The 13,172-nt window shown below is 41.4% G+C and overlaps 1 protein-coding gene across 4 annotated transcripts in view; it reads right to left on the reverse strand.

The window, feature by feature from the left end:
- The window catches only part of LOC126480876 (protein TANC2), a 655,944-nt gene that overhangs the window by 60,676 nt on the left and 582,096 nt on the right, over window positions 1-13,172 (reverse strand). For all 4 annotated transcript variants that reach the window (XM_050104258.1, XM_050104255.1, XM_050104256.1 and 1 more), the window contains exons 2-3: window positions 6,248-6,427; window positions 2,346-2,482 (exon numbers count right to left, since the gene is read on the reverse strand). In XM_050104258.1, the coding sequence (XP_049960215.1) occupies window positions 2,346-2,482; window positions 6,248-6,427 (317 nt within the window). The remainder of the gene's footprint in view (window positions 1-2,345; window positions 2,483-6,247; window positions 6,428-13,172) is intronic.

The following is a 13,172-nucleotide window of genomic DNA, read 5'->3' on the forward strand; positions in this document are numbered from 1 at the left end:
ACCGGTCTCCTCCTTCACTATATCCCATATTGTCTTTATTTTGTTATCTGATATGACTATCTTTTCCTTGTAATATATTTGCTTTGACATCCGTATTACAGTCTTTAATATTTTGCAGTATTTCTTATAATGTGCTATAGCATCAACATTGGAAATGTTTCGGATTGACAGATACAGTTTTCTTTTTGTTTTACAAGATACCCCTATTCCTCGAGTAATCCATGGCTTCTTTGTAGACTTTGCTCTAACCTTGGTAAGTTTTGGGGGAAAGCAGTGTTCAAATAAGGTAAGCACTTTATTAGCAAAAATGTGGCACTTTACATGACATAGTGTAATTGTTAGGTATTGAACTTACATAATAAATGTTCAGAGGAGCTTGTGAGATAATGGTGATTGCTCTATAGCAATATGAGCATATTATACGCAGAAAAGTGAATTCAGTTCTAATAAAAATATGGACAGAAGAATGTGTGATAACCATAGATTTCATCTGAGTTAAATTATGAGGTGTAAAAACAAAATGCAATTAAAATCAATGTGAATAAATAAATTGGAAGTGCTAGAGGATGGGGAAAAAGCACATTTATGGCCAAAGACTTGATGGTGATGTCTAGGGATGTCAACAAAGTCAGTAGCCACCTGGGGGGGGATTGATACTTCAAGGGGGAAGTATCCAGGGAGGTAGAAGTAAGAACACTACAATCGTATGAAAAGACAGAAAATGAGATAATATCATTCCAGATTAGTAACGGTGGTGATCAAAGAAGTTAACTCATTAAGTGGAGTAAGGAAGCCAGAAAATTTGAAACACACCTCAACACCAAACCCAAGTGAATCTCTATTTTGTAAAAAACAAATAAAAAAGTAAACCAAGAGGCCTACGTCAGATACCTATGCATCTGTTAAAGAGAAGACAGTCCTACACAAGAAAATAATTTAACATATCTCTGAATGACAGTATTTGGAAAAGTGAGGTACAACAAATGTGAATGACAAACTGTCCTCTACAGGATGAATTCATCAGAAGCCAAGTCACTACTATCATTTAAAAATTACTACACCACTGAGCTAAACACCACAGAAGAATCACAATGGAAAGTGAGAAGATAACTTTGTCAAGGCATTAGGTTAGTACCTTAAAAACTGTGTGTACAGCTGTCACCTGAGTACAAATGGAAAAGAAGAGTTATTATGACAAATATGAAACAAGGTTAAAAAAGAATGATGCTATTTAGTACTTGTACTCTGTTCCAGGGTTAAAATGTAGTCTACTGCAATAAGTTCGAGAAAAAAGTTTCAGAAGTGGGATTGAAATTCTGGGTGAAAGAATATCAGCAGTGATAAGATGTGTTGACGACATTATATTCCAAGAAAAATGAGGAAAATGTGCAAGACCTATTGGAAGAACAGTTGAGTGAGAACATATTAAGGATTGAGAGTGAACTGAAGTAAGATGAAAATATTGAGGAATCACAGAAATGAGTTTATCAATAAATTTAACATCAAAATTTGGGGCTACATGGTCGACAACATGAACAAATTCTGTTACTTTGGAAGAAAACTACATATCAGGAATAAAATAAGGACATAAGAAGCACACTATCACAGACAAAGACAGCATTCCACTATCACAGACAAAGACAGCATTCTTCGCCAAAAAAAACTTTGCTATAGTCTAAATGGCCAGAGAAGATCCCTGACAGTTAAAGTGGGTTTGGCATGGCTGCTTTGCTTGTCTACCACAACCAGTCACTTAACACAACTTCTCTATGGCATTGCTGCAAGGCTGTCAGGGATCTTCTGCCACATAATGCACAATCTCAAATGTAGGCCTTAACTTTAGGGGACTGCTGACCTAGTAGTTTGGCCTCCAACCAGCCATCCTTAACTATAGAAAGACATTTCTAAGAATGTACATCTGGAACATAGCATTCCATGGACATGGATCATGGGCTGTGAGAAAACTCGGAAAGAAGAGAGTAAAAGCATTTCAGACATACAGTTATGGAAGGATTCTGAAAATTACATATGCTGATAAAGTAAGAAATGAGGAGGTATTCTGCAGAATCAGCCAGGAATGCAATATGTAGAAAATATTGACAAAAAGAAGGAACAGAATGAGAGAATATGCATTAAGACAGCAAGAAATAACTTCAATTTTACTAGAGGGAGTAATGGCAGCAAAAACTGTAGAAGATAGAGACTGGATTATACCCAACAAATATTTGAGGATTTTCTATGTAATTGATGAGGTTGGCAGGCTGAAGAGGTTGGCAGGCTGCATCAAATCAGTCAGAAGAATGACTGGAAAGGAACGCCAGCTGAAATGTTATTATTGTGCTTACCTGCATGTAGGTAGTAAAGTGTCCATTGGTCTTGACCTGAGGCCTCGAGTGGGGAGTGGCATAAACACTCGACGGACTGGCATCTGTGTCCACTCCCTGCTCCTCAGATAATGCCTTCTTGTTGCTTGGCTGCATTACTGGAAAATTACAGAATGGGGATATATCTCTCTTTCAAAGAACTAGACAAGAGTTCATGGATACAACTCAACACAAGTGATAATCAGAACTAAAGAGTGACTGCATATAAAGATTACAATTAACTTATACCACTCATTCTTTGGTAAGTCAAAAGAACAAAAGAAAAAAAAGGCCAGAACATTCAAGTCATGTTCATATGTACTTCATCTGAACTTTAATTCTCCATACGCAACAAAACTAGTTTTCTTGTTACAGACTTTTAGGTAGAAGCACAGTTCTAACAACTGCATTGCAAAATATAATGGAACAATGTGATTATATATGGTAGAACATCACTTGATTATACACACTTTTTGGTTACTGGATGACTCGAAAACATACATTGTTATTTTACAGCAAATTAAAGGTAAGTGACATGTGAATAATCATAAGTAAAGCTTTTTGATTGTTAAATGTAATTTTAACATCAAATGTTCTGCATAAACTTTCTACACTTTTACCACAGGGTTGAGAACTGTAGTGTGCCCTTAAATGGGTCAGGGATGCTCTACATATCAGAGGTTGACTTAATTCTTGTGCTACTGGAAATGTGATATAGGTTTTAGTGTCAGTGGCATTTAGAAATAATTGAAATCAATAAAAGTGAATAAAACTCTGGACCCAGTGGAACTCATAATTATATGAGTAGAATTTGCATCTCAATTAGACCCACTTTTAAACATAATAAACCATAGATCTGTAGAACAACCTCCAAAATGTGTTTGACCCCAAATCATACGACTTGCTAACAGATGTACCATGATATGAAAAAATCAAATGAAATTTTTGAGACTGGATTGATGATTTCTTGGCAGGGGGGATACACAATGTTATCTAGGATGGAGAGTCACTGACAGATGTAGAACTAATTTCAAACATAGCTCGCCCGGATAGCTGCGCGGTCTAACGCGCTGCTTCCCGAGCGGGAAGGCGTACCAGGAACCAGCACGAATCCACCCCGTGAATTAGTGTCGAGGTCCAGTGTGCCGGCCAGCATGTGGATGGTTTTTAGGTGGTTTTCCATCTGCCACAGCAAATGAGGGCTGGTTCCCCTTATTCCCCCTCAGTTACACTATGTCGGTGATTGCTGCACGAACACAGTCTTCACATAAGCGTACACCATAATTACTCAACCACGCAAACGTTTGGGGTACTCTCATCTGGTATGAGATGTTCCTGGAGGGGGTGCGAGGGCGGGGGGTCCACTGGGGGCCGAACTGCACAATAACCCTGGGTTTGGTGTGGGGTGGCGGTGGGGTGGGTGGACTGCTGTGGCCTGTTGTGGGGTTGTGAAGCACTGAGGGCTATGGCTGGACGAAGCCTCTCCATCGTTTCTAGGTCCCCGGTTCAATACACAATACACAACTTCAAACATGTCCCTAGAAAGTTTTTTGGGATCCTTGCTCTTCAGGGTGTATATTAACAACCTGAAAGACACCATTAACAGTAACCTCAGAGTTTTTGCTTCATCTATAATGCTTTATCTATAATGAGGTCTTTTTCTCTCTCCTTTCCCTAGCGCAAATCTCATCTACTATGGAGTCTGCTTTTTCAGGATTTGGCAAATTTAATTTCATTATTTAGCTTTCTGGCTGCATGCTCTACCTGATACCCCAGTTACCAAGCAAACCTATGGTAGTGAAGTCGTGTGTACCATCTGTCTGTGAAACATGGAAACTTTGTTATGTGTGTTATCGTGTTTTATTGTTTATGTATTGCATTCTCCATGGTGGAATTTGGAGACTAGACTACGTTTTGGCTTAACGAGTTTGGGAACCTGCCTAAAAACCACATTCAAGCTGGTTATTGTACCAGTCCATGCTCTTTAATCCACTGCCTGGATTCATTCCAGGTCTGACTCACCTTCCTGCCTCACAGGCTAACATGATGCACATTACACTATACAAGCATATATTTATCTATAATGAAATACCACTTTACAAACAAGAAAAAAAAGCCGAATGTGTGTGTCCTATCAGATCTCACAAGGATTTCAAAGTGGTGCAGGGTTGGGAACTTGCATCAAATGACCAGAAATGTAAAATTCTGCTCTTCACAAAATACAGAGAAATAGTGTCCTACATCTACAATGTCAATGAACCATAACAGAAATCAATCAATTTACAAAAATACATGAGTGTAGCATTTTCTGGTGATACTGATTCATTCATCATGTTCCATAAATCCAATCAAGAACGAGAAACTTCTGAAATGTGGAATGAGTCAGAGTATACATTAACAAAATGGAATGATCACATACGTATAATTACAGGTGCGACAAGTGGCAGATATCTATTCATTGGTAGGTTAATGGAGACAAAACATTTGTGCATCCCATCCTAAATATGACTGATAATTGAATCGAAACCCTTAGCTACCGACAGGTGTTGTTGATATACATCAATGGGGACAGCTGAAAATATGTGCCCCAGTACACATTGCGGGGCACATATTTTCATTACGGTGACTCTGCACCTTCGATTAGAATGGTTTATAAGTGGTTTCAAAATTTTCGGAGTGGCCATATGGGCACAAATGATGCTGAACGTTCTGACAGTCTGTGGGGGTTAGGACTTCAGAAATCATTGATAAAAACCATGATATGGTGATGGATGACAGAAGAGTTAAGGTGCGTGAGATTGCTAGTGCTGTGGGGATCTCGAATGAATGGGTACATAATATTTTGCATAACTATTTTGACATGAGAAAGCTGCCCGCACGATGGGTTCCGCGATTGCTCACGCTTGAACAAAAACGGAATCGTATGAAGTGTTGCAAGAATGGTTTGCAGCTGTTCAGGAAGAATCCGCAGGACGTTAGTGTCGTTTCGTCACTGTGGATGAAACATGGATACATTATTATACTCCTGAGACCAAAAAACAATCTAAAGAATGGGTTACCAAGGGAGAATCAGCATCAAAAAAGCCAAAACCATTCCGTCGGCCGGAAAGGGTACGGTGGCTGTCTTTTGGGATTCGAAAGGGATAATCCTCATCGACTATCTGGAAAAGGATGAAACTATTACAGGTGCATATTATTCATCTTTATTGGGCCGTTTGAAAACCGAGCTGCAAGAAAACGCCGGCGATTGGACCGCAAAAAAAAGTCCTTTTCATCACGACAATGCACCAGCACACACCTCAGCTGTTGTGGTCGCAAAATTAATGGAAATAGGGTTCCAACTCGTTTCGTATCCTCCCTATTCTCCAGACTTGGCTCCCTCTCGGGCTACTATTTGTTCCCCAATCTGAAGAAATGGCTGGCGGGACAGATTTTATTCAAACGAGGAGGTGACTGCAGCAACTAATAGCTAATTTGCAGACTTGGACAATTCCTATTATTCGGAAGGGATCAACAAATTAGAACAACGTTGGACGAAGTGTATAAGCCTAAAAGGGTACTATGTCGAAAAATAAAAAAGGTTTACCCTAAACACGTAAATGGTTTTTATTTTTGCACGGACTTTTCAAATGCCCTCGTATTTCCGGCATTATCTCATCTCCTACCTTCCAAACGTCGATAGATGTTGAATGTAAACGGTGACGTGTCTAATCGTTCAGATGAGGAATATCGTTGCTGTGGTACAAATGCGAGCTTCCTCGCAGAGATTCGCGCCCGCTGGAAAGACAATGACAGCCATTCGTGACGGGAGAAGCGGTCGGCGCGGCCTCTTAGAGAACACGGTGGGTTGCAGGTGGAGGAGCACTGGCGGCATTGACACTGACCTTCCTGGGCGGCGGCGCACAGCGGGCACGCCTCGTTCCGGAACATGCAGGAGTAGCAGCGCTCATGGCCGCAGTTGTCGATCAGCTTCCTCTTCTTGCCCTTGTCGAACGGCATGTTGCAGCTGGGGCACGTGCCTCCCGACGACTCGCTCTCTAGGAGCTTGCGGATCGCCGCGAGATCTGCAAAACCAAAGCGGAACACCTGTTACCACCGTGATCCCAGACGGTTGAGTTATCATGCACTGTCTCCGCTACAAACACAAAGTGTAAAAATGGATATCAAGCTGAATTCTCACTGTAGATGAGGCCTTCACTTCCGTCTACAGATTAAAAAAAAAAAAAAAAATGGCTCTGACCACTATGGGACTTAACATCTGAGGTCATTAGTCCCCTACAACTTAAAACTACTTAAACCTAACTAACCTAAGGACATCACACACATCCATTCCCGAGGCAGGATTCGAACCTGCGACCGTGGCGGTCGCGCGGCTCCAGACTGAAGCGCCTAGAACCGCTCGGCCACACCGGCCGGCCTCAAAAATGCAGCTTTTGTTTATTCTAGGAAGCAGACATTAGGTAACATGTACGTTCCACTTACTGAACTGTATACCGTGGTCAAGACCTGCGTGCCGTGACTGAAGCTGACTTGGTTATCTTTAGGGGTAGATAGATACATGACTGTCGGAACACAGCCCGGAAGATAATCAGGTGAGATCCAGGCAAAACATCAGCGAACGAGCTGCAGACCCGTTAGTACTCGGTCTACCAGCCCGGTAAGTATATTTACAATTTATATCGGGTGATCAAAAAGTCAGTATAAATTTGGAAACTTAATAAACCACAGAATAATGTAGATAGAGAGGTAAAAATTGACACACATGCTTGGAATGACATGGGGTTTTATTATAACAAAAAAAAGTATTGCTAGACGCGTGAAAGATTTCTTGCGCGCGTCGTTTGGTGATGATCGTGTGCTCAGCCGCCACTTTCGTCATGTTTGGCCTCGCAGGTCCACAGACCTCAGTCCGTGCGGTTATTGGCTTTGGGGTTACCTGAAGCCGCAAGTGTATCGTGATCGACCGACATCTCTAGGGATGCTGAAAGACAACATCCGACGCCAATGCCTCGCCATAACTCCGGACATGCTTTACAGTGCTGTTTACAACATTATTCCTCGACTACAGCTATTGTTGAGGAATGATGGTGGATATATTGAGCATTTCCTGTAAAGAACTTCATCTTTGCTTTGTCTTACTTTGTTATGCTAATTATTGCTATTCTGATCAGATGAAGCGTCATCTGTCGGACATTTTTTGAATCTTTGTATTTTTTTTTTGTTCTAATAAAACCCCATGTCATTCCAAGCATGTGTGTCAATTTGTACCTCTCTATCTACATTATTCCGTGGCTTATTTAGTTTTCAAATTTATGCTGACTTTTTGATCACCCGGTACTATATAAAACTCAAGCGACCTGTTACGGAAATTACACAGAGCTTTCAATATTTTTCAATTTAGTACAAAGAGAACAGACAAAAACCTCGTAGTTAGTGACCGATGTTTTGTTACGTAATGAAAGAAAGGCTGTTTCTTAGATTCTAATCGGCTTAGATGGCGGATTAACGATCCAGTGGTATGGTAAACCTACCACTCTCGAGTATGGTTTTTTGGCGATTTTCCAAGCTCATTTAGGCGAAATGTTCGCGTGTTCCCCATCTTCTCGCAAAGTACGACACACAAACAGTTAAATTACAGCAGGACATGAGACAAAGTTCACACGACTTACAGACAATTGGCGCAAGCGCTTCCCCTACCGTACGTTAACTATGCCGATAGGAACGGCATCCTGGCCACAGATCTAAATAAAAACAAATTTGAAAAATCATGAAAAATAGAGGATCCCGAGCGGAATAAGTGCTTGGAATGAGAGGGACGAAGAAAGACTCCTTCTTCTTCGAACCTCGTACTACAAATGTTCAGGTACCCGATTTCAAAGAATAATTCCAAACTCTTTGACACAAACACACTGTTTATGCATATGCATACTGCTTTCAAAAAATTATGCGTTGTGCGAAACAACACGTTTTCTCTTGTTCCTTTTGTTAGTCATACATGCCTTGTCGTCTTCTGTTGATCTCATTTATATTTCTAGAAATTATAACTTTTCCATCCGCAGAATACGTTTATTTCTACATATTTTCATGTGTCCTTTCCGTACAAGTGTTACAAAATTTGGCTAGATTTCTTTTTTAAGCCTTAAATATTAACATGTGCGTCTATTCTGTTGTCAGTGGCCACCTGATGCTGCATCATTACAAGAGGAGTGATATTTTAAGTACCATATTTGACCCAAACGAAGAGGCAAAAGCTACAAAAGCTTCATACTCTAGTAAGACAGATTCCACTCTAGTAAGACAGATTCTTTCACTGAGGCAGTGCAATGGGACAGTAAAAACAAGCACCGCCACTGGCCCAGTTGACCAGAAACTTCTCATTGACTTCACGAGACTGGATGGAACGCATTACACATCTCGCATTACAGAAAGTCCGGAATGTTCCTGGTAAAATAGAACCCAGGATCCGCACAGTGTAACACAAGCTATACTGGCCTGCTTTATATTTTTCTATACACAGTTCCTAAGTGGTGACCGTGCAAAAAATAATCATCCTTACCACCTTGTCTCACTCGTGATAGCTACAGTAGCACTTCTCAGCCTTCAACTAGCATATTTTAAGCCGCTGGCGATTTTGTTCCAAACAATTGCTGTTTCCTGTTTCGATTGTTAACAAGAGAGCGGGAAACTTCTAAAATGACTCAAAGGTAAATTCACATTACGTTTTCAAACAGTTGCTAGTACTTGTTACTGTACTCGTATTTCGTACATATTAATTTTCATATTCAAATATTGCCTGGAAAACGCCTGTTGATCCTCCCGAACAAAAAACTAATTCTTTGTCGCTAGATAAATACTATAGAATAGAACTTCCTTTAAGTGAATAAGCATACGAATGGTAAGCAGCTGATGTTATCATGAATAATTGTTTTTCTCCTTATTCATTGGTAAGAATATTTAACACTCCATTCGCATGATGGCCAAAAAAATACATTATAAACTGAGCAGGTTTATTCAGTGCTATTCCCAAAGAGTACATGTATTTCATTGTTATGCTGAAAAAAAGCTTTTATCACTTAAAGAGTGAAGGAAACCAAACAAAAATTAAAAAGAAGTTATATTTTATTTTTATGAGCAAAAGTCTGTTGTGGAAGTGTCCTTCAGTCTCTCCAAGAACCAGTATACAGACATTTATTCGAAGTGATGTAAGGAAATGAATCATAAACCAAATCACTATAGTTGTACGTCGCTTCCCAAAGATGTATGACGTCGGGTCACTTATCTTGATTGCAAAATATTCGAACTTAGCGTGAAAAATTAAGCATTTGCGTGATAGCTGATTTCCTTTAAGATTGTTGTAGTTTGTAAGCACATACAGGCAAATTACAGTGTAGATAACTTTTTCCTCAAGTAGTGTTAATGCTTCGGTGTATGAAAAGTTTTGCTCGACAATGCTTTGAGTGTCTTCCTTCCCGTCGTCGTATATCACTGTACATAACAAATCTATACACAGACAGTGTACACAGACTCTACGGCGATAATCATGCGGAACTAGAATAACAAAACCTGTAGCTCCTATATATTGTCGTACAGGTGGCTACCTTTCTAGTCCCTCATGTTGGTCAAACACTCGTCGAAGCTGCCAGTCATGAAGGCAGGTGTATTTAGAAGCAGCTTGTACACTGGTAATAGAGTAATTTGCAAGTCCTGTGTTCATTACGCTCGTGCTGCTTGCGTTGACAACACCGACCACTTGTTTACTTATGCCAGTCGCGAACAAGTCACGGTGGTTAATTATCCACCGACCGCGATGCTGTTTTCCAGAGTCATTCCAATTATTACCAATCTTGCGCTATACACGTTCACCGCAAATAATAACTGCAATTTACTGTTTACAAATGCAACCTAAAGCTTAAAACATGATGGTTCCATGCGATATTGGCGCCTTGCACTCGTTTGGCTGGAAAGATTGTTCTCGGTGCATCGAACTATATAGAAAATCACCGGAATTCTCGTATTGAATCTAATATTTTGAAACTCTGCTCAAATATCATGTTGTAAACGGGGATCATGTTAGTATTTGGGCATTACGAATAGTCAGTGCTAAAGGGTGAAACCGTGGTTGAATAACTCTGTTTTTCGTGTTAAAGTTGCCCGTTTTCGAGGGCTACAAGCAGATAGAGGCATATTATGCAGACACCGGCAACAAGTCAGCTACTAAAAAATGGCTCTGAGCACTATGGGACTCAACTGCTGTGGTCATAAGTCCCCTAGAACTTAGAACTACTTAAACCTAACTAACCTAAGGACAGCACACAACACCCAGCCATCACGAGGCAGAGAAAATCCCTGACCCCGCCGGGAATCGAACCCGGGAACCCGGGCGTGGGAAGCGAGAACGCTACCGCACGACCACGAGATGCGGGCTAGTCAGCTACTTTTTGTTTTTATTGTGCATTATGAATGAACAGTTGTTAAGTTTTTAATTTGTTCCTGTCACTATAAACTGCTTCCTCTTTTATTATTTCAAAGAAATTATAGACGAATCTTTTCTTTTACAGCAAATGAAGCATTGTACTTCACTGTTACGTCACTTCGTAAAAATATCTCCTGACAAGGGTCAGTTACATTCTGCAGCCGGTCTTGGTGGCCGAGCGGTTCTAGGCGCTTCAGTCCGGAACCATGCGGCTGCTTCGGTCGCAGATTCGAATCCTGCCTATGGCATGGATCAGATGTTTAGTCCCATAGTGCTATAGTGCTTAGAGCTATTTGAACTTTTTTTTTTTTTTTTTTTTTTTTTTTTTTTTTTTTTTTTTTTTTTTTTTTTGGCAATATATCGGATGCCTGGCAACGAGAGCGGGAAATTCCCGTACATACCAGGTGGGTGCAATTCTTAACACACTGCACGTACACGCGTACCTTAAGCCACGACGCGTGGCAGCAGTAACATCATTGTCTGAGCAGTGCTCTACCAATTCTTATGTAATGTGTCTGTTGTTCGATTCTGTCGGCATTGTTATTAAAATAGCACCGATCACTCTCCCCATTTTCTGAAATTGCACAACATTTCAAAATAACGCAAATTGTACATATAAAAGCTACTTCTCCTTTAAGAAAGGTTTATTTAAAAGCGAACAATTTTAGCACTGTTGCTACGGCTAACTGATACTTCGGTGTTTTTGCTCGGTTATTAACGTAAAATAAAAAAAAGCCTCTGTTACACTACTGGCCATTAAAATTGCTACACCATGAAGATGACGTGCTACAGACGCAAAAATTTAACCGACAGAAAGAAGATGCTGTGATATGCAAATGATTAGCTTTTCAGAGCATTTACACAAAGTTGGCGCCGTTGGCGACATCTACAACGTGCTGAAATGAGAGAAGTTTCCAACCAATTTCTCATACACAAACAGCAGTTGACCAGCATTGCCTGGTGAAACGTTGTTGTGATGTCTCGTGTAAGGAGGAGAAATGCGTACCATCACGTTTCCGACGTTGATAAAGGTCGGATTGTAGCTTATCGCGATTGCGGTTTATCGTATCGCGACATTGCTGCTAGCGTTGGTCGAGATCCAATAACTGTTAGCAGAATAAGGAATTGGTGGGTTCAGGAGGGTAATACGGAACGCCGTGCTGGATCCCAACGGCCTCGTATCACTAGCAGTCGAGATGACAGGCATCTTATCCACGTGGCTGTAACGGATCGTGCAGCCACGTCTCGATCCCTGAGTCAACAGACGGGGACGTTAGCAAGACAACAACCATCTGCACGAACAGTTCGACGACGTTTGCAGCAGCATGGACTATCAGCTCGGAGACCATGGCTGCGGTTACCCTTGACGCTGCATCGCAGACAGGAGCGCCTGCGATGGTATACTCAACGACGAACGTGGGTGCACGAATGACAAAACGCCATTTTTTCGGATGAATCCAAGTTCTGTTTACAGCATCATGATGGTTGCATCCGTGTTTGGCGTGTAATCGTCATCGCCATACTGGCGTATCACCCGGCGTGATGGTATGGGGTTCCATTGGTTACACGTCTCTGTCACCTCTTGTTCGCACTGACGGCAGTTTGAACAGTGGACCTTACATTTCAGATGTGTTACGACCCGTGGCTCTACCCTTCATTCGATCCCTGGGAAACCCTAAATTTCAGCAAGATAATGCACGATCGCATGTTGCAGGTCCTGTACGGGCCTTTCTGGATACAGAAAATGTTAGACTGCAGCCCTGGCAGCACATTCTCCAGATCTCTCACCAATTGAAAACGTCTGGTCAATGGTGGACGAGCAACTGGCTCGTCACAATACGCCCGTCACTACTCTTCATGAACTGTGGTATCGTGTTGAAGCTGCATCGACAGTTGTACCTGTAAACGCCATCCAAGCTCTGTTTGACTCAATGACCAGGCGTATCAAGGCCGTTATTACGGCCAGAGGTGGTTGTTCTGGGTACTGATTTCTCAGGATCTATGCACCCAAATTGCATGAAAATGCAATCACATGTCAGTTCTAGTATAATATATTTGTCCAATGAATACCCGTTTATCACCTGCATTTCTTCTTGGTGTAGTAATTGCCAGTAGTGCATAACCAAGATTACACAAATACCGGAAAATATGAGTTAATTGGAACTAAAATACAGGTAACGGTTTTAACAGGCCGGTTTTTCCCATCCCCAGGCTGCAGCGCAGTGGAGGCAGTACAGGGAGCTGCGAGGAGACTGCCAGGTAGCGGCCGGGCGTCCGGCGCGCCAGTCCGGTCCATTACCATTGTAAAACACGGGCCAGACTGGGTGTCGTTTAAC

The sequence above is a fragment of the Schistocerca serialis genome, chromosome 5 (assembly GCF_023864345.2).
Source record: "Schistocerca serialis cubense isolate TAMUIC-IGC-003099 chromosome 5, iqSchSeri2.2, whole genome shotgun sequence".
In the NCBI taxonomy this organism is placed as follows: domain Eukaryota; kingdom Metazoa; phylum Arthropoda; class Insecta; order Orthoptera; family Acrididae; genus Schistocerca; species Schistocerca serialis.